This window comes from Caloenas nicobarica, chromosome 2, assembly GCF_036013445.1.
Source record: "Caloenas nicobarica isolate bCalNic1 chromosome 2, bCalNic1.hap1, whole genome shotgun sequence".
In the NCBI taxonomy this organism is placed as follows: Eukaryota; Metazoa; Chordata; class Aves; order Columbiformes; family Columbidae; genus Caloenas; species Caloenas nicobarica.
The window spans coordinates 111,347,501-111,370,298 of NC_088246.1; the positions used below are offsets into that span (position 1 = coordinate 111,347,501).

At 38.2% G+C, this 22,798-nt stretch overlaps 1 protein-coding gene across 1 annotated transcript; it reads right to left on the reverse strand.

Moving 5' to 3' along the window:
• Positions 1 to 1,930: 1,930 nt before the first annotated feature.
• Positions 1,931 to 16,669, reverse strand: NDUFV2 (NADH:ubiquinone oxidoreductase core subunit V2). Its single transcript, XM_065629174.1, has 8 exons — positions 16,502 to 16,669; positions 14,347 to 14,412; positions 8,565 to 8,627; positions 8,367 to 8,483; positions 6,582 to 6,750; positions 4,081 to 4,190; positions 3,014 to 3,090; positions 1,931 to 2,086 (listed from the first exon to the last, which is right to left on the reverse strand). Exons 1-8 carry the CDS (start codon positions 16,643 to 16,645, stop codon positions 1,993 to 1,995), a joined length of 840 nt encoding a protein of 279 aa, XP_065485246.1. The 5' UTR covers positions 16,646 to 16,669; the 3' UTR covers positions 1,931 to 1,992.
• Positions 16,670 to 22,798: the final 6,129 nt, after the last annotated feature.

Sequence of the window (22,798 nt, forward strand, 5' to 3'; positions counted from 1 at the left end):
TTGCCAAACATTTTTGGTGTAGAAACCAGGACCATACAGCCTCATATAATTGATGAATGAAGTGGGTTAGACAAGAGAAAAGAGTAATGGTTATTCACCTGTTTCTCTTCAAATATTTCACAGTCCTATAGCTGCCCTACAGGATTGCATTTAATTTTAAACAGTGGTGTATCAGACTTGTACCACCCAATAAGGATCATGTAAGTTACCTTCTTCTAGTCAAGTGACTGGCAGGCAGTTAGGTGGTGCATCAAAATGACATACTTGACCGTGGAACACCACTAACATGATACCACTAACGATGGCAAACCGTTGGGGGGTCCCTGTTCTGGTCATGAGACACACATCAAGATTTTCTGGTAGGGATGGAATGAATAGGGAAGAAAAGTGGGACAAAGCTGCCAAGTCTCCTGTCCAGCTTTACAAATGGGAGGAGTCTGGCATTCTAGAGCTTTGTTTTTGTACATTTGAAAGTTTCAAACGTGGCAGGTCTGGAACTGTGTTTCCATTCAACGCAGTTACACAATTGTCATGCTTATTGGTTAACTGTTTCACTCATGACTTGTATTTATCAAATTTACTTGTCCATTTGTATGCAATTCAAGGATTATTTTTATAAATTTAGTAATGTAGAAGGGATAATGAGTTTTACATAAAAATGATATGCATATATATTTTGCTTTCAGAACTTACCAACAGTAACACTATTTGTTTAACATTACCTCAAGGAACTTCACAGTCTCTGCTAAAATAAAGGTGAGGCACAAACAGACTATATGACATTATCATTATGTAGGAAAATCTGTAGATATAAAATTTGACTCAGAAGGAGGATAGTTTAGGGAAGTACTGTTAATCAGAACAGCAAAACAAAATAAATGTAATATAGAATAAGATATAAACAATAGCATTAAGCTCCATCTATCACATTAATTGTAATAAGAATGAAAGCTCCACAGCAGATTTTAGAAGAGGCAGACAGAATGTTCAGGTGATTGACATGTTCACATTTCCTAATTTATATTGAATATATGTGTATATAAAACATTTGCTAGATTATACAAGCATATGTACTAAGTGTCAATATGCAGTAAATATTTTTTAAAAATAATCTTCAACTTTTTTTATATTGGGGGAAATACCTCAATTTCACACAGATTAGGTCTTAAGAGTGGCTGATATGCAGCAGTAAGGTCAAAGAAGGGTCTGCGAATCATCTAGTTTCATATATTACACTTGGCCATGTATTAAACTGTTCTTGTATATTATGTCTTCCCCCAAACACATATCTTGGCTGTATTGAATAAATTTATACAGGAAGCAGTTTCTTGTTTCTGTTCATTCTTTTCCTAGAGTACTAATGCTATTTGGGGTTTTTTTGTGTTGGGTTTTTTTAGGGTGTTTTTTGTTGGTTTGTTTTCTGTGGGTTTGTTTTGTTTTTTGGTTGGTGGGGTTTTTTTGGTAACACAATAAAAAGAAAACGTTCACATTTTTTCTGGTCTCTGACTGGTAGTAAGAAGAATAAAACTCAAGCAGCAGCACTTCTTACTGAACCTCCCAGATTTTTTACACAACACAGTTTGGATCACCTTTGCTGTGTTTTTTTGTTTGTTTTTAAATAGCAATTAAAAGTAACATGATGAAGTTCTGTCAGATTATGCATTTGCCAGACTTTTGTCAGTTTTGTTGCTTCTTCAAAGAACCTTAGAAAAAGTTGAAAGAATTTTCAATGACAGATCAAAAGATGCAACTTTCACCTCTCAGTGATCGTAAGTGGATTCTTTCAGTGAGTCACTTCACAGTCTACAGAACCACTTCTCTTATAATCTAGAATTATTATTATGCTTTGTAGTAGTTAAAACCATGGTAAGTTAAATACTCTAATTGCTGTTGCTTTCTTCATTAAAAAAAAGTACTAGAATGTACATAATTTTACTGAGATTAAAGTTACTTTATTATTTTCAGGCAGTTCATCTTCTATTACAAAAATCCTTAGAGGCCAGCTTGAATTCCAAAACCTGGTCCTTTGGGTGGTTCAGTCAGAGAAGTAAGGCCACCAGCTGGCTCACAAGAAAAACGTCCACTCCTGAAAAATGAAAGCAGTTTTATTCATTGCTGGTATTATTATAACGTCAGATACTGTTTCATCACTGGATATAAGATAGTTATGAATCTGATTTAAATCTGATTAAAGCCACTTCTTTTTCTTTCATTCTTTCTGTTCATCCTTCAGAAACGTTTGATGCTACTCTTACATCAAACAGATTTGAAATTCAAGTAGGGACAAATAGTTTCATAACTGAAAGACAGGACCAGTAGTTTTCTTTTTTATTTATAAGTTGTCCAGACAAAAGTGGTGTTATTCCCATTAATACCAAAGGCAGTATCCAGTTGTATCAGTCATATTTTTGTTAAAAATGCTTCTCTCTGTTTGGAAACTGTAACTGTTTTAAGATTATTGTTCTTGTATTCAAAAAAGTCATTATAGAAACAACAGAAATAGGTAACACCCAAGTAAAATTAATTCCTCCATTCAGACAAACGTGTAGTTTGGCTAACAAAGAACAATGGGAAATAATAGATAAGTAAAGTTCAGAAATAATAACCCTTTCACAAACTTGTGATCTTTATAGTTATCAGAAATTTTAAGAAAAGACAAAACAAAAAACACCACACCACAACCAACAGACAATTGTTGATTCACACGATCTGGACAAAAAAATCCAAAATGTGACATAATTCCCCTACTAGGTACTAAGGCAAATCATAATTGATGTTTTCACATTTCATGCTCCTCTGGTCAGTCATCAAAAACATGAAAATTCTCAGTTCTTTCCAATTCTTTTTGGCTTTGAATATATGGAAAGACACTGGATGCATGCCATTCTGTTCATTAAATTAATTAATGCTTTCTAGCTGTAGGCTGTGAACTCAAATCACTGGAATGGGAATTTCGTTTCTTAAAAGGATCAGCCTCCAAGTGTTTGGCTAGTGTTATCCACATAAAACATACCTTGGGCCAGGTTTGGGAACTTTGCCAGCCTTTAGCTCATCAATTATCTCTTCAATATCTTTGGGTGTCAAATCTTCCTGTAAAAAAAAAAAATTGACAAAACAAAGAGTCAGCAATTGTGCTAATTGCAGCACTCAAAATTCATCGGATTAGCAGCTCTCTTAGATGTGATCGTAGCGAGGTAATTTTGATCCTGTCCATTAACACAGATACTGGTTTAAAGAAAAAGCCTACTGTCGTTTTGTTTTGTTTTACATATAGTTACAGAATTTATGTTAAAACTAAATGTTCACACAGGTTATCTATAACATGGGTTTGTGTTTTCAGCTTCCTTAGTATATGAGTGAGTTGGATCTCTGCCTACCCACTATACGCATGCCATCGCACATATTGCAAAATGGTGTCAGCTGGGACAAAAAAAAAAAAGGTACAGTTCAAGAGAACAGTTCTTAAAAATCAGACTGTGATAACAAAAAATATTTTTTTTTAAAGCTGGATTCAGTCAATTCATTAAATCTGTTGTTCTGATGACATCCAAGTGAGGCATAATTCAGAAGTCTGAAAGTTAAAAAAATAGTGTTAAATCAGTCCATATTTTCCAACAAACTGCTTTAAAATGCTTTTAAAAGCTCAAATAATACCTATGTTAAAATTCCAGATTTATGGACAGCAAAAATGCATTACCCCACTTGTATAAATCAAGACAGTAACCAAAAGGAAAAATACACTGATACACTGTGATACAGATGAAGTGCTCCACGAAGAGGCCAAGAAACTATAAGATGCTCCGGGTCAGGGGTGTCAAGCTCATTTTCACCGGGGGCCACAGCAGCCTCGCAGCTGCCTTCAAAGGGCCAAATGTAATTTTAAGACTGTATAAATTGAAAGCAACTGTGAAACTTATATGGCCCCTGGTGAAAATGAGTTTGACACCCCTGTTCTTGGTTATAAGGTATCCCTGCCAATAGGAATTTGAAGTAACTGACCAAAACTTCAGAATCTGAAACAAGTGAAAATACAGATAACCCAGCGAAGTTTAATATTTTAAAAGGGAATGTAATACTTACATAGTAATTGTCATTTATTTGTACCATCGGTGCATTTACACAAGCACCTAAACATTCCACTTCTATCAGCGTGAAAAGTTTATCAGGTGTTGTTTCCCCAACATTTATACCTAAACCAATAAAAAGTATTAGGTTCAGCAATGGTTATCAAACAAGATTAATAAAGCATGAGTCTAACTACTCTATAGTCTTCTCACTACTTGTATTTTGGCCTTTAAAACATTTGCATAATTAAATCCTCTTAAATGAATCCAAAATGTTTCAGTTAAACAAAAGTTTCTAATAAACTGTGAAGTCAGTCTTTAGATATGTTTTTGAGACCTCATTTACAGCTTTACAGGTATGATTTATTGAAAAGTAACCATGAATTGACAATTCAAAGAAACACAATGGCTCTACTCATGAACATTTTTAGTAATCGATACAATAGAGTGTAAAAACAGGGAAAACATAGCTTTCATGTGCTGATAACGACATGCATTAATAGACAGTGTTGAATATTGAATTCCCAAATTAGCCAAGATCCAAGCATTAACAGGTAGCTACAAATCCATAACTAACTTCCAAGTTTAACACAAAGGCTCATTTCCTGAAGAACTCCATACCCATACTTAGCTTCCAAGCCACATTATTCTTCTAGTGATACAGATACAGACCTTCCCCAGAGGGCAGGTTACCCAAAGAAACATATCAGTCTCATCTCTACAAAATACTCCATGGAAGGAAGAATGCAGAAGCGCCATTTTCCTCCATAGTTATTAAAAGGGGGAAAAATTAATAGAAGTCTAAGTAAGGCCTGCATCTTAGTAAGAGCTACAAAATCATCCTTAATGCTTTGATTTCTCAAGCTAAGAGTTTTAGTTAAAATTAAGCTATCTTTGCAGTAACAAACTAAGGCAAATTTCATCTAAATATGCCTTTTCCAGACAACAGAATATATGAAATGCTGTTCTGCAGCTCTTATCACAGTGGTTCTTAGGAAACATTAGTCCAGTTTACAATTTCATAGACAGGGAAGACAAGTTAGTAGTGGATCTTATCTCCTCTTCCCCCCATAACCACCCAACGAAGAGAGAAAAAAACAACCCACAAGCAAACCCTATGAACTCTCCTTACATCTCATACAATGCAGCACTCTCAAATTGACTTTTTCCGTGAAGAATTCCTAAGTTATAAATTACGTTAACATCATGTTTGCCACCCAGAGGGACCTTACCAGGCTAAAAAGGTGGGCACATACAAGCCTCACGAAGTTGAACAAGGCCAAGTGCAAGGTCCTGCACCTGGGTCAGGTCAACCCCCAGTATCAATACAGGTTGGGGGATGAAGGGATTGAGAGCAGCCCTGTGGAGAAGGACTTGGGGGCACTGATGGATGAGAGATTGGACGTGAGGTGGCAATGTGTGCTTCCAGCCCAGAAAGCCAACAGTATCCTGGGCTGCATCAAAATAAGCATGGCCAGCAGGCTGAGGGAGGTGATTCTACCCATCTACTCTGCTCTGGTGAGACCCCACCTGGAGTTCTGTGTCCAGCTCTGGGACCCCAAGTGTTAGAAAGACAGGACCTGCTCAAGTGGGTCCAGAGGAGAGCCATGAAGATAATCAGGGGCTGCAGCACCTCCCCCGTGCAGACAGGCTGAGAGTTGGGGTTGTTCAGCCTGGAGAGGAGAAGGCTCCAGGGAGACCTTATGGCAGCCTTCCAGTAATTAAAGGGGGCCTACAGGAAAGATGGGGACTCCTTATCAGGAAGCATAGTGATAGGATGAGGGGCAACAGTTTTAAACTGTAAGAGGGTAGATTTAGATTAGATATTAGGAAGAAATACTTCACTGTGACAGTCATGAGGCACTGGAACATGTTGCCCAGAGAAGCTGTGGATGCCCCATCCCTGGGAGTGTTCAAGGCCAGGCTGGATGAGGCTTTGAGCAACCTGGTCTAGTGGAAGGTGTCCCTGCCCATGGCAGGGAAGTCGGACTAGATGATCTTTAAGGTTCCTTCCAACCCAAACCATTCTATGATTCCATCACCTTCAGTTTTACCTTCAGTAAAACAAACCAAAACCACCCAACAAAACACCAGCCCCAGCCCCCCGCAACCAACTTAAACTTTCATATAGCATATACCTTAAAAATCTTATTTGGCATATAAAAAAGTGCCATAGCATTCAGAGTCCTCTCCTATATATGGGAAATGACTGACTTTCTTAGTGCAAGGGTTGTATTAGAATATTGCATTTCCAGGCAAACTGCCTTTAAAACCACTTTAAGACCAGTAAATGCCACTCCAGACATTAGCCTTTTCTGCTCTACTGTACTGAAATCTTTAAAAATAAGGAATAAATGCCACGTCTGAAATTTGAAGTGTTTAGTGCCTGTTCTCCAATGATTTCACTCTATATTTTCAATACTATCATCTGTCCCCACCATAAGAAAAATTTTACTTCCAGTAGCATTAAACAAAGGTTAAAAAATTACAAAAGTGTGTTACAAATTTGTGTCATACCAAGTTTCTTCTTAATGGCTTCTAAAATACGGTCAGAGTCTCGCAGCATGCAAGGCGTGGTAGTGCAGACCTGAATATGGTATTTCCCAACAGGTTTGCGATTATACATTGTATAGAAGGTTGCTACTTCATACACTCTCATGGGAGGCATTTCTAAAATTTCAGCAACCTGTAACAAGGGGAAAATAGAAACTATATTGAATTCTGACAGGGCATCAGTAAAGGCCTTTAAGAAACCATTTCAGTAAAGTCACCTGTCCTCTGTAGTAAGGGATAAATAAGAGGGAGGGGATGGGTATCAAAGCACAACTGTATTCAAGTGCCAAGAAAAGACACCTGAGTTACTCTGACTGGAGTCACCCTGCTCGAGCACAAACTCCACTAAGCCACGGAAAAGCGCAGTGAAGAGCTCAAGTCAGTTTCTCTTCAGCACCTAGCATCACACACAAGCAGATGTGAGGAGTCAGCTGGGTTTCAGCTTCCATTGTCAGCTCCAGCTCATACTGCACTTCTGCTCTTTTGCTGCATGAACAAACAAACTTGGACACATCTGCCCACGCTAACCCACATACACCTTTTGGTAAGGGAATACTTATAGGCTGGTACTATGCTCATGTAATTCAGATACAGCAGGTCTGTCTCAGGTTCTGTGACACACTAGGGCTACACGTATGGACTGGTGTCACAGCTAATAAATAGGGAGCAAAGCACCATCTCCATGGAGCCAGTTCTGATGCAAGTATCCCTGACCTCATTAACCTGGAACCCTGGCAAACTGCTCAGGTTGAGAACTGACTCTGTTTTCAAAAGCGTAACTGTTTTATGTTCCGGTCTCTATAGCAGGCAAATAACAAACCACGAAAAATATTTGTTCACTTAAAAATCTTAAGATCATTTTAAACATAATACAGATCTAACAAAAATATTTTTCCCGTTAAGTATTACTGGAAATTTGAAGCTTTATACTACAGTGTAGAAACAGGAGCAGATGAAATTTGCCCTTCCCTAGATGTGCACTTAACTGCTTCAGTAATTTCTGTAACATTCACAATCCTCACTTACCATATCTTAATTGAATTTAAACCTTTTCACATTAAAACGGATGATATGACAGATTGTAACACAAAATAAGATAGATTTATTCATATGAATAGAAATTAGAATTTTTTATTTCTTGTTAACTTGATTACTGTCATGCAACCTATCACTTCACAGCAGTGTAGATGCTTGCTTGCTTATTTTGAAACAATTTTAATAAATAATTTGTTAAGTCTTCTGGACGCTTGCTGTGAGGCATTATAAAATAGTCATGACACATACTACACTAACGCTGCTTTGCAGAAAGCTTTACAGGCCTAGAGATTAAGTACAATCCTGGCAATGTGTGTACTGGCACTAATCCGAGAGAAGAGAAACCCCTCCATTGTTATCTTTTTTCCTTTCCTCAAATTCAGCAGCAAACAAAATCTTTTGAGTTTCTGTTCCTACTTCCAGGATGGTTCTGGGAAAAGAGTCTATCCAAATAGGGCTCACATAATTTTTGTTTCAGTCTGTCCGCAGTTTCTAGAAATGGACTAATACTATGTAAACAACAGAGCCTTGAGTTTTCTGCATTAGGTTTCCCTTTTATTTTTAAAAATGTAGTCTCATAATGAATTCTCACATTTCTGTGCCACATGTAAATTCCCATGTTAGTACTCTTTGATAAATAAATGCTAATATTCTGGTAAGATATTTAAAGAAAACCGTAAAATTATGCTTGAAAGATAATCAAATACTAAATACCTTGTTCATAGCTGATATGGGCAACCATCCATGCTGTCTTTGGGCCAAGTCTAGTACTGCCATGACAGCTGCAGACTTGTGTCCCCCTGGGTAGCTGTTTACAATGGCTTCTATTCGCTTTTTAATGGGAAAGAGGAAAAATAAATCAGTACTGATCTAAACACGAAGTCTGTGTATTTAACTTTTTTGTCTGCGTACCTTTTGGTTTTCAGGTGTGAACTCAAATGGAGTATCTGGATTATTTTCAGGACTATCTCTGTGCTTCAGGAAAAGAAAAAGAAAACATGTAAAAATAGGGTTGTCAAGGAATTATTCAGGACAGATTTACTGTTGTAAAACATCTTTGCATTACACAGAGCTGAGTTGCTTGAATAAAACCGATATATTCCAGATAAAAATTACATAGCATTCAGTCATAAATAAGTAAATATCTCTGGGAACGTTACAAAAATATTTATAATTATTTCATCACTCTAAAAATAGTTATTCCTATTATTTCCTAATGAAAAAAAATGTCTTGAGGAATATAGTGTTATCATAATATGCATTTTTTAACATGTTAATAGAGTTTGGCAATTACATTCAGACTCTTCACAGGTAGGTTAAGAGTCGTCTGGTTAATACCTTAATAAACAACAAGGAACGAACACGACAGCCCATTTTTTATTTTCTCATGAGACACCAACCATCTGAATTTTAAAATTCATCAGGAAGCTCCCTATACAACTCAACTTTGCACATTCAAACACACATTAACCCATTTTTACATATTCTTTTGATTTGTAATGGATTTCAACATTTTTAGATACAATTCCAAATCAGAATGGAAGAAGCAGAATATTATATTAATATTTTCAAAATAAGGTATTCCTGTCATATAGTTAAGGTGGTCTTCTAGGGAAACTTGAAACTGAAATTAGTTCTTCTGTTTTCAGAAAATACAAATTTGGAAGTCTTGAAGAAAGTGACATTTTCCTATAATAAAATCTTAGATCTGACAAAAATCCTTATCCACCAGAAAAATTCCCTGCACAAAATTTTCAGTTATCTCCAAACAGCTCATTATGGTATCCTTGCAATACTCATAGCTAAATTCCAATCCAAACTTCAAACAGTTACCAAATTGAGAAAGTTTCAAATTAAATTGATAGTTTGGGGGAAAATGCAAGGTATACTTGAGCCTTGATGTTAAAAGTAATCCACAACCAGCTAATAATAAAAGGTTAAAAGTATATTTAGCAGAAAGAAACCCACTCCACTGACATTCACTTTGATCATTTTCTCAAGTAATCTAGGGTGATTTTGCAGTTTCCACAGTGCACTCATATTAAGCAGAGAAGGACTTAATGAAAAATCTTAACATTGCAAGATACTTGCAACTGGAAGACTGTCATCAGTGCAGAACTTAAAATATGTATGGTCCATAGCTATTCCTGGATTTAGAAATTTTAATATGGAAATATCAAAAGGCCAAATACTTCAATTACATCTGTTGATCTAGCGAGAGATTTCCTTTGGTTATCCTGTCCATATCCTGGAGCAGACAGTACTAGTGTCACTGTCAATTTGAGAGCATGTACCCTACCACAGTTCCAAGTCAAATATAAAACTACAGTCACTATATACTTCTCCACCAAGGATGACTTTCAGCTAGTAACAGGAATTACAGAAAGATAATAAAATACTAGTGTGCTTGAAGGGAACTGGTTAAGTATTAATTTATTGCTTATTGTGGTCTACAAGATAACATAAAACAGCTTTTAGGAACGCAACTGCCACTATTTTAGACTGACACTTAAAGGATTTGACTCGTCATATGTAGCGTTGGTGAGGGTTCTCAACCAATTTAAATGCAAGTTCTCAAAAAGAGGCTGATGGAGGGAAAACTCGTTGGAAACACATTTTAGTTTTTTTCTCCTTACAGACCCATTCTACATCTTAGCTGCTCAGATCGAATCCATGATTCATTATAAGTATTTTCAAAACTTAACTCTTCCTTCTCAAATCTGCATGCCTGTTTTATTTCAGGCTGCTATTTTGCCTTCCATAGCTATTTGATACAGTTACAATTGTACTTGATCTCAATTTCTTTTGCAAATAAGTATATTTGATTGATTAAAATCTCCCTCTTTGTGTAGACCAGCTGTTCTTTTCAGTGTACCATCTCTAAACTGATATCCTTAAATACCCTACATGTGAAGAGGAATAATAAAGACTTTATATCTGAAGTTACAGCATGCCACAGTCAGTTCTGTGCAGCAAGGCTCCACAATTGTAAAAGCTACAGCATAAGATCATGTCACCTTTTTTTGTTTTTCATTTTCCTAAATGGGCTTCATCTAATTCTGTGCTGTGGAGAGTTTGACAGTTGTCACTGAAGGCTTAAAGGGTTCTAGGTCTACTGAGCTGTTAGGAATTTGTCAATCACATGCTCCCTCGTCTCCCATTTGTCTGATGATGCACCGCGTATCTGAGGCTTACATGAGCTGATTTGCTCCTAAATTGGAAGGAATACTGTGTTAAATCACAGAGTGGTTGTTGAGGTTGCAAGGGACCTCTAGACGTCATCTGGGCTGAACCCCCATGCTCAAGCAGGGCCACCCAGACCTGGTTGCCCAGGACCACATCCAGATCGCTTCTTCTGAATATTTCCAAGGATGGAGACTCCACAACCTGTCTGACCGACCTGTGCCACTGCTCTGTCACCCTCATAGTAAAAAAAAAAAAAAAAAAAAAAAAAAAAAGTGTTTCCTGATGCTCTCTGAGGCCATTCCCTCTGGTCCTGTCACTGGGCACCACTGAAAAGAGCCTGGATCTGTCCTCTTTGCACCTTCCCTTCAGGTATTTATAGACATTGATAAGATCTCCCCTCTTCCAGCCTTCTCTAACAATCCTAGCTGTCTCAGCCTTTCCTCATATAGGAAATGCTCATAAAAAGAAACCGAATATATTAAGGCTTCCTCTGTACATAAATTAAGTACAAATAATTACAGCTGTACCAACCACAGCAAGTTGTTGAAAAGCAAGGTCAAACTCTGTTCACGCTTTTTTTTCCCCCAATTCCCTTCTCATGCTCCCCAATTTCCTGAAGTCTTACACAGTATGTTTTTATTCCATGCATCGCATTCAGCCTAACCTATTTAAAGTGTGAACAACTGCCCTGCGAAGGCATATCCGAGCCAGGCTGTCCCCGCAGATGACTGTACTCTCCCATGGGAGGTACTAAGGCTGCCAAATGGTCATCTCACATTCTTTTTGCTACACCAACCTAGGCCATTTTATTATTCATTTTCCATGATCCAATAATCTTTCTTGACACAGAGAATTATTAAAGAGTGCTGGAGAATCACAACAGAATAACTAGAATAATTTAGCTTTCATGTATACTACAAAAAATTGGCCTGAAACTTGACCTATGCCCTGTGGTAAACACCAGTCCAAAACACTCTAAACCAAAATGAGAGAACTGCGTGCTCTGCAGGGGAAAAGATGTTTAAAGCAACAATGTGTTAAGAGTCCATATTGAATCAGCAATTAAATTTATTACTTCTCATCCAAGGGGAAAATACCCTACATTCACTATTCCAGCACAACTCAAGATATAAAACTCTCTTAAATTAAGAATGGTAGAAGTGCTCTCAGACCCAAATATTTCACTGACCACCTTCTCAAGTAACGAAAACTACAATATAGCAATTATCTAATCTGTACTGAACCCCTGTGCAGCCCTGTAACAAAGCCTACATCATGGCAGTTGATGTCTTAAGGAAACTCAGTCCATGTGTTGAAAACTACGAAGTAGAAGAGTTCAGTTTTAGCTGTTAAGGAGGCTAAAGACAAGTCAAAGTCACAGATTGAGAGGGCATGTGTAAAGAAAGAAAGGTAACTATAAGTATTGTTGAAATCCGGCCTTCCCTAGCCATCAGAAATGATACATTTGGAGCAGCTCTCTTAATGTTACTACCAGCAAACTATCTACCTAGTTTTAAACTTGATATACTCCTTCTGGAAGTGTGATGTAGCTGCCTGTGATGGCACCAAATTTAGTTTAATGGTTGAGAGAAAGTCTCTTCTTGGCCGTTTCAGAACAAATAAGGAATTCAAGTACAAGTTTTCTTGTTTCCGTGTGTTTCTGATAACACGTAAGAAAAACCTGCATGAAAAAAATTTGCAAATGGATACAAGGGCATGCAAATCAGCACTGCCTTTAATCCTAGATTTAAGATAACCAAGTCCCCTGCCAGCATGTCCCCTGCTTTTACAAAACAAATACACTGTATGCATTTCCCTCCTCACATATAGATTTTCTATATAAGTGCAACAAGAAGCACCAATATGATTTGCAAAACAAAACCAAGACACTAGTGTATAAACTGACATCTAAAAAGTACCATGATAGGCTAAAGTTACTCCCAAGTGAGCCTACTATTCCTTCACAAGCAGTGTTTAACAACCTTTGACACTTCATCTCTTTGCAATATTCCAGTAGACTAAGATTTTAATGTTGCTTTTTTTCCATAGAGAAATACAGGGAAAAAAAGTCCCATTTTCTGATTTTGCTCTGAAGGTTTTTAGTTGTAGTCACAGCAAACAATTACACACACAGTGACATCCATCTATCTTCTACGAAATAAAAGGCTATGGGAAGAATAACAAATATTACCCTGTTTTTAAAAAAACCACAGCCAACCACAAAACAAACCCCCACACAAACCATTTCCTAAGCTCTGCTAGCAAAAATTCTGTTGTGGAATAAAACAAAAGGAGTGAATGATGCTATTAAATAAATCAGCTACATATCACAGTTTTTCTTTTCTACTTCCCTTTCTTTATTTTCAGGGTATTGCCTCCAGTAAATAATTTGAGCAGCTACATAAATCTCAAAAAATGCCTGGGGAGTTTAGAAAGCTATCTAGCTTCATATGCCAGCCACCAACATCCACTATGATGCCAGACACCTTTTGCCTGCCTTCACCAACATCAAACTGCACTTGAAGTTTCCTAAGTTCTCAGCTTATGCTGTTTCCTCTATTCCACGAATACCAGCTCTCACTCCATAAATCATCAATACTTGGTCAGGTTTCTGGCAAAGTATACAAAGCATGTACAGTAATCCTAGTAACTTCATCTTACAAGGAAAGCTGTAGAGACAGCTGCAGAAAGACAACAACAAAAAAAATCTGTCAAAAAATCCTGAGCACCTGCTTTCAACAAAATGGTCAATTCTAAAGTGCTGGTTTCTACTAAATGTTGGAAAAATGCCAAATTATTCAGCTGTCAAATTACAGACTAGGTAAAGCCCTGAATGGAGCAGAATGGGACAGAATACACCTCTCTGAGATGCTTCGGGTTCTATTCAGAGGTAGACAGACAACATATATGCGTAACACATTTAAATTTGCGGGCTTTTTATTTTTTTGCAATCACTATTACTATTTGCACATATGATGATAATGCCTAATGGCTTTAATTATGAATCATTATGCAACATACCATATGACATATAACATGAACAAGAACTGCACTTTTCAACTGGTAGTGAACAGGGCAAGACCTGGACCTAAGCGTAATCCTGCAGCAAATTCTAGAAATCAAGAAATTGCACCTGCAAAAAGTTTCATGAGCTTCAATTGCAAACTCAATAACTTCAATTAAAAAAGAAAACAAGACCTGTTTTATAATGAAATAAGTTTAAACAGTCTTACCTGCAATCACACACAAATGCTGCTAAAATCACCGTTACTGTTAATAAACAAGATTTTTCACTATATAAGAAACATGAGGCCAAAAACTTTGATGAAACCTTTTGATAATCCATCGCCACTTGAATAAAGATTCCACTGAAAAAAACCCACTTCTTTGTAAAACCAGCAAGCTTCTATAGCAAGTTCTGCCCCTCAGAATCTTTTAGGCAGGTTAAAAAAGTATATGGCAAACTCTCCTTACACATCTCCCTTCCAGTGAGGTAGAAATTACTTACCACAAATAAGGCTCCTCCACTGGCATTGCACACTGCTGTTCTATGTAAAGATCGGATTTGTCTTATCTACAAACAAAATAAAGTAGATAGTATTAATAGTTAATAATTTACATAACTGCTAGAGACTGCTTTCAGAATCAGCTTAATTTCTACTCTAATTGTAAGCCATTAATTCTAACATCATCGCTAATAATTTGAATTAAGTCAAGAGAAGAATATTAAAAGGCTCTCCTGTACTATTAGGAAAGCACATCTCTTAACTCATCTTGACCATTTCAGACAATGTAGAAGTTAAAAGATGTAACTTCAAACAGGTAATACTCTGCTACAGCTTAATCTGCCTTGAATACAAATTCTCATCAAATATTTAATGAATAATTTTCCAATTTGTTACTTTATAGCATGTCCTTGAAAGACTTTGCAGAAACTACCATTATTGAAGTTCTTCTCTAGTTAAGTGTTTATATGCTTCTTCAGTTTTTATCTAACTCAACAGTGAGATCAGGCATAAGAGCACAAAGTTAAGCACCTGAAAAATCCACAGAACACAGACCCACATACAAGCTGTGTTCAGCTGTTTTCCCTACTGTCTGGACCCATCATGCCAAAACAGGTCAAGATTGCTAGATTCTGGCCAGTATTACTAAAATAATTTTACATTATCTTGTCATATGCAAACGTTATAGAAAAAATATAAATTTTATAGTTTTATATTGAACTCTAGAGCAATTCTGAGAGTTCTTAAAGAGAAGTATAGCATATTAAAAAAAAAATCCCCCTTTACCTACTTAATTTATGTTACTGTATAAAATTTGTGGGATTTCAAGTGGATCAGCATGAAACTAGCAAAAACACCGGCACAAGGTCAGATCTGAAATCCAAGCCTAAGTACCAGGGAACTACAGTCCCTATTCTTCTGTAAGAGCAAAATAATAGGCTCAATCTTTTCAGCAGTAGATCATGTAGTTTCACCTGCAGTGTAGTTTCACCTGCAGTGTAGTTTCACAGGGTGGCTGCAGTCTTTCCCTGTTATCAACCCTTCCAGGAAGCACTGGATTCACTATACAGTTATGTGTATTACGTGCTATGCACCCATTTCCTCTTTGCTTTCCACTACTGGCTCCTCTGAAAGCAACAGCCAGCGAAACAATTCATCTCCTGCCACTCTTTGCCAGAAGCCAAAATGAACTCCGGGACGCAATAACTCTGTGTACTGTAGACCATTCCCAAGTGCCACCTTGTCCACGAATCCACTGTCTTTATCAACTGACATGAACCACATCAAATGAACCGCACTGCCATGACAACAATCTGAGTGCCCTCAAAGAACCACGCATGTAAAATTCAGACAAAAGGCTAAAAAGTGTAAGAAGAACATGCAAATACAACTGAAATTCTGCAGACAATGCTGAAAGAAACTCATAAATGAGGATAGTATATATGGTACATACCACATTAAATGCTAAGTAAATATAGCACATATGCAGCTTTGGCTCTGAAGGGACCACATCATAAGCTTCAAGTTTCTAACTGTAAGAGGCAGTCTCCTACCAAAACAAGCACTTCAGATGAAAAGTTTTTATCCTATCTAAAGATATCGTATTGTTTCCAAGAACCAAAACTTGTTTCAGACTTCAAGAAAAAACAGGACAAGATGCCTTTTTTTTTTTTTTGCACTGGCCTAGAGGATTTCAATTAGTGTGAAAAGCTGACTCGGGACTGAAAAATACTGAAAAAAAACAAACTGAGGGGCTTTCTTCCAATAGTCTTACATACGCGGGCAAGCCAGAAATATTATTTCCACTTGGGAAGTTTCTCAGTAACGCACAATAAGCACTAAGCACCTACTGCTGGAGCCTTTTTCACCTGACACAGGCAGTGCAGCTCTACAGCCGGGCAGGTAACTCGGGCAGGCCCCGAAGGACAGAGACACCCGGCACAGACGCCGTTCCAGCGGCTGTACCGGGCCTTTCTTCCCCGAGGCCGCTTCCCGCCCCGAGCAGCACCGACCTCCCGCCCCGCTCCCCGCCGCGGCCTCCCTCCCTCCCTCCCACCCACCCACCCGCCCACCCTTCTCGCGGCCTCCTCCAGCCGAGCGGCCGCCCTGCCCTGGCCAGCGGGGACATACGTGTCGCGGCGGCAGCCTCCCCCTTACCGAGCGTGCGGCCGCAGCCCGCAGGGGAGCACACAGGAACATGGCGGCGGCGACAGACGCAACGGCCCCCGAGCCCCGCGGTTCCCTATCCCTGAGGCCTGCGCTCGCCCTCCGCGCAGCGACAAGGAGACCGGCCCCGCGCATGCGCCGCCGACGCGCGGCTGCGCGCGCGCGCCCGCGAGCCAGGCGCCTCGCCCGAGGCTGCAGCCGCGCGGCCGCCGTTGGCGGGTGGTCGTTGGCGGGTGGTCGTTGGCGGTTGGTCGTTGGCGGTGGGTGGTCGGCGTCCTTCCTCACAGAAATCACAGAATGGTTGACGTTGGAAGGGACCTCTGGAGGTCAACTATTCCAACCCACCTGCTAAAGCAGGTTCACCCAGAGCAGATCGCACAGGAATGTGTCCAGGCAGGTATTGAATGTCTCCAGAGAAGCAGACTCCACAGCCTCTCTGGGCAGCCTGTTCCAGGGCTCTGGCACCCTCAAGGTGAAGATGTTTCTCCTCATGTTCAGATGGAACCTCCTGTGCTTCAGCCTATGCCCCTTGCCCCATATCCTATCACTGGGCACCACTGAAAGGAGTCTGGTCCCATCCTCTTGACACCCTCCCTTGAGATATTTATGAACATTTATAAGATCCCCTCATGATGGCCACTCATCCAAAATAAGTGGGTTGCCGCTCATTTAACTCCGCCAGCAGGTGCCATGCCAAGACTGCCTGTTCTGGAAGGAGAGTTATCCAGACTGCTCCTCCTGCAGATGTTGGATTCTTGTCATGTCCGATGTATTTATTTGCTCCTTTTCAGAAAAATCCTGTTTCCCACACAATAGGTTACACAAAACTCTAAGCTAGGCACTTGTTATGTGTTTAACCCTTGAAGTGTCAGTTCCCTCTGTCAGAGGGTTTGTGTCAAATAACGGAAGCAAACCGCAAGATCTATATGAGAATGTTCAGTGAATTCTAACCTTTTGTGACATATATCAGTGTAAAAAATAAAACCCCCTGGAAGCAAAGACCTGTAATAAATAGGGGAAAATTGCAGAAACTGACGAGAGTTTTTTGATACTCCATTTTCCTCCTTTCTACTCGGTTTTGTTGTTTGGCGTATTTAATATCTAAACTGCTTGTTTTGACCTCCATCAGAAAAAAAAAAAAGACTAAACATTTATCTTCTTGGCCTTTGATAAAAGTTCTCATTTACAGTATAATTCAGTCAATACAGTACAAATAACAGAACTGAAGAAAATCTAAGCAACAGGCTCTTTCTTGGGTGCAATAGGTGGTTAGAAACATCAGTCACAGGTTCTCCTTGTGCAGACCCCTTATTGTTCAGGTCTTCCAATGAGGAATGCAAATAGATCTTTTCCACTGTAAAATAAATTCACATTTTTCAAATAATAACTAAGAAGGAAGTATTTTATCCCAATGAGCACTCAGCATTGTGGATTTGCAAAGCATCAGCTGACGTTCCAACATCTCTTATACCTTCCTTCTGAGGAGGAATCTCCCTTGCACTCCCCACCTTTTTGTCTACCCCGGCTCTCAGTGATGCAGCCTTATTAAATTCACGCAGTGCACAGTGAAAATGTATCCATATGTATTTTGCTGCTGCTAAAATTACGGTGATGTCGCAGTTGACATTATGACTATGAAGTACTTTCAGTAAATACATGTTAAAACAAAAAGCCTTCCTTACAGTGTTTTCCTTTGTCCAAAATGTTAACTTATTTTTCATCTGCTTATTATGTTGGATGACCCTTTTAAACTTCATATGAACATTCAAAAAGTCAGGGTAAACTACACTACAGCAAACCGATTTTTTTTTTTTAATATTTCATAACTAAATCATGGATTTGTACTTATAAAATGATCTACCAGGGCACTGTGTTGGGAGAAAAGGCCAGGTTAGATAGAACCGTGATAGCTGTGCCCATGTATTTGAGAGCTCCTGTAAAGAAACCCGCGTGTATGGTGAGACAGCAGCCCCAGCACATCTCAGCAGATAGCTCTTGACATAGCCCAAAACACTAAGCAGTGCACATATTAGAAAAATGTAAGATACTTACTAGTCTTTCCAATAATTCAAATATACACACAGACATACACGTATATATAGTATTATATATGTGCACATATATATTTGGAAATTGTTACTGTATTTAATGCCCTTTTAATAGAATACTTTTCATTTGCACAGACCAGCTAGAATGTGGTACTAGCTCCCTGGTTAGATTACTGCTTTTTACGTTGGAGTTTACTGTAGTCAGTGGTTGTCTTCCTCCTCCTTATTCTTCGTTTCCTCAATGCTGAGAGCTGCTATCAGCATTTATAATTTAAATGCTGCTACCAGGATTTGATACTTGCATTGATTTGTTTTCACTAATTATTTTGTCACTTATAAATCTCATTTGTATACTTGTATACTACCCTAAGATGAATTGTTAAAACACTTAAGAGACTACCTAAAGCAGAGCAAATATAATTGTGCAACGATGTTCAAGCATAGATTACAGATTCTGTTGCTAAGCCAAATTTTTGTATCCTGTTGAGAATCTGCCCTAGGCTTGCAGTCTAAGAATAGCAAAGGCCATGTATGATTAGATTCATGGACTGCTCCTTTACAGATAAATTCATAAAAATTCATTTGTATACTATAAAATATATAATCACAGTAATTTATTGATTATATAAGTTAACCCAATATGCATTTTTCAGTTGGGCTTCATAAATGTGTTACTAGACAAGGGAAAAAGAATCATTTGGAAGCATTTGTAATTTAAACTCTGTCTATTTAACAGATGACAATACTAAGAAAATAAATTGGAAACAGTGTGACTTTCAATGGGAGTCCAGTATCTGCCGTGATCTGCAGACTTGCCCGTTGCTTTGTGCCTTCTGCCTTCTGCACGTACTGAAGTGCCAAAGTCCTGCCCACACAGGGCCTGGCGCAGCACCGGGAAGCATCTGCATTCAACTGCTCAGACCACCGGTGGCAACACCTAAGAGGGTCATTTGTGGACCACCATGATTTGAGACAATTCCTTTTCTAGTGTGACCCATCCATAAGGGAAGCTGCATTCAAGAGAACCAGACTCCCCATGTTTACTCTTTTGATAAGGGTCTAGAAATGCAGCAGATGATGCAATTGTGCCCTTGTCTCCAATAGATACACCTTGCAGGTGTGTAAGGACAGGTGAGAAATGGCCAGATCACCTCTTTCTGTAACCTCGCACCCCATCCCCAGCAGCCTGACAAGCTCTAATTGCACGGGCTAGTAATAGCAAGATGGAAAATACTATTGTTTTCTGCAAATACAGGCTAGATAATTATTCTTGCAATCAAATAATTATTTACTGTGCCATTGGATTTCTTTATTAGTATGTATTATGCCAAATAATTACTTTCAGGCTTTTGTTTTAAATGGAAGCATATTAGGGATATTTAATGACTGTTACATTACTCTCCAACTTAAAATACAAAAATGAACAAATCAGCTTCCAGTAATCTTCATTATTCATCTACAAGCATCCGATGTATATTTTCTGACATTCAAAAGTAATACTACCAGTCATAGCAGTACAAGTAATATTAACCAATCATACTTGAAAACATTCAACTTTAGTTATTTTATTATATATGCCCTCACATTAAATAACATAAATAGTAATTTGCAGTGTAGGGGCTGTGAATGTTGGCAAGCCATTTGAAGAGATTCTTCTGAAAACAGGTCATATGGAGAGAACATAAATACTATGAAAAGGTATCACAGGCTTCTTATCACATTAAATAACCTTCAGCTCTGCTACCAACTAATTAAATTTAAAAAAATACATAAAGAAAAAGCTATTCAGATCTTTCTGGAACGTCAGCATTATACGTTAGTATGTTCGTATTTAACCAGTACAGTGATCTATTTTAGGAAGTGTGAAAACACAGAGGGCACACAGAAGAGATCATATGAAATATTAAGACCTAAAAATATTGGAAAACAAAGCATTCTCAGTTGCCATCTTCACATTGCAACCCTGTGCAAAAAACTGGCTTATATACCCAGCTTTTTTTTTTAAGATGAAAAAATGTCACTATCCTTGACATAGATTAGATTTAATTAATCAATAATTTATATGTACTACAGTGCAGAATTAGTGTAAAGTATGTTCTGAGACCCATTTCTATAAGCAAAGTAGAGACAAAGCGTGCAATGAACTGCCTGCTTGTTTAACACACTCACCTGAGATCTGTAAATCTTAGAATGGGTATTTATTAGCATCGTAGAAGGAGCTATTCCAACAAAAGATCACTGTATGGGTAGTGTTGAGGTTGTATATGGAATGACTTCTGCCAAACGTTTTTCTTCAGAGAAATAGCTGCAGAATGATAGAGACTGGAAAGAAAATGAGAAGGCACATGGAACATGAAACAAAAAAATACCATGAATGCTTAACTACAGTGCTGAATAGCAATTAAGAACCAAACTGGAAGTGAATACCAGGGGATACTGCTGTAGGGGGAGGCTGGCTGGGATGATGATAACCCTTACGATACCAGAGAAACCTGGAAGATCTGGAAAGATACTTCTAAAGAAGGACCACGACACTGCCACAGGCAACTGGCCATATCTTCTGTGCTGGTGGAAAGTGGTATAACTCCATCGAAGGGGAGAGAACTGAACTGGTTTTCCTCATCTTAGGACCAGCCCTACTGGTTTGTGAGATATGAGCTTTGTTGTATACAAAACATATTTCAGTTCTTTTGTTGATGATCACTTTGCCTCCTTGGCTTGAGTACTCAAGATGATAAATTTGCATCTTTGTTCTACAGTTTGCTTGAAGCAAGTGGTAGCAGTACCAATAAATGATAGGGAACGACAGTGAAAATAGGCTCAAGCAGTATCGTGTACCTAATGCAGGTAAAATGGTTGTAACTTTGGCATCCTTTATACAACACCCACTGAATGAATAAGAGGAATTTTCATGTTAGCTGTGGAGACATGAACTCAGTAAAATATTGATACATGGTTTAGCCAGTTATTTTGTTTTGTATCATGAAGGTTGATATATATTTAAATATAGAAGTAATCTGTGCTTAAATTTAACGATGACATGTTGGCATTCCTTCATGCTATAGTCTGTTCTGCATACAGATGGCATCACAGATTAGCAACACATTATATGTTTTTTCTTTACAATGTTCTTCTTTTATGACATACTGCACTGTATTCCACATGCCTACACATTGCTTATGTTCCTACATGTTGCTTTAGTGTTAGGTCTAACAAGGAAGTCTATAGAGTAATACGAAACATTTTTCCACTGATAGAATAAAGGATGATGAAAACCATCTTAATGGTGTTTACTATTTGCACAAAGGCATTGTACAATTTTATAAGTCCCTTGATTAGATTTGTACTTTCTACAAATGTAGTTGTTTCAATATGCTGTAGCAGTTGAAATTTGACCTTTATGTGGAAGTACATTTCATATTTAGAAGTACATAACAATAACTTAAATGTGCCCATATGGATAGATTTTTGTGCTGGGAACGACATAATCGTAGTTCGTATATGACTAAGACTTTCTTATCCAAAGATGAAGACCTCCTTTAGAATGTGATTACGATTTGTAATATTTATCTCACAGATAGGCAAATGTGTACTGACCACCAGTCAGTCACAAGAAATCACCAAGAGCTGGTAAAGAACCTAAGTCCACTGACCTAAAACCTGGCATGCTGTTCCATGGACCATGTTTTTCCCCTAGCCTGGGAGAAATTCGGTTCCCAGTGACTGGGTATTCATAATTTCTGGTTTGCAGCATGGGAAGTGCACTAGGAACTAACTCTTCTCAAACTGTTAATAATAGAGAAGGATGAGAAGGTAAATGCATTCACACACTTAGCATTAGGCACTTAAATGCCCAGGACAGGAATTTGCACTCATTCTGACTCTCTCCTGACTACGTGCAGAGCCTGAAGAGCTACTTTCCTAAGTTACTCTTCTGAGTCAGGTGCCAAAGCTGCTCCTGTATTCAGGCTAAATATTAATTTAAGCTTAATAATGTTTTGATGTGTAAATAAATTGCTGTACAAAACACTGCTTGTCTCTTCAACAAGGCTATGAAAGTTTGCTGTGACTTCCATTGGCATCTCCAGACTTTCCCATGTTAATCATCCGTGAAGTTCAAACACCATTCAAATAAAGGGTCAGCATCCTTTTGCAACAGCTTTGAACTTTCTTTATTCAGAAGGGGAGCTAGAACTATAATTAGGTACAACTAGTCTTCATTATTTAGCTCATTTATGAT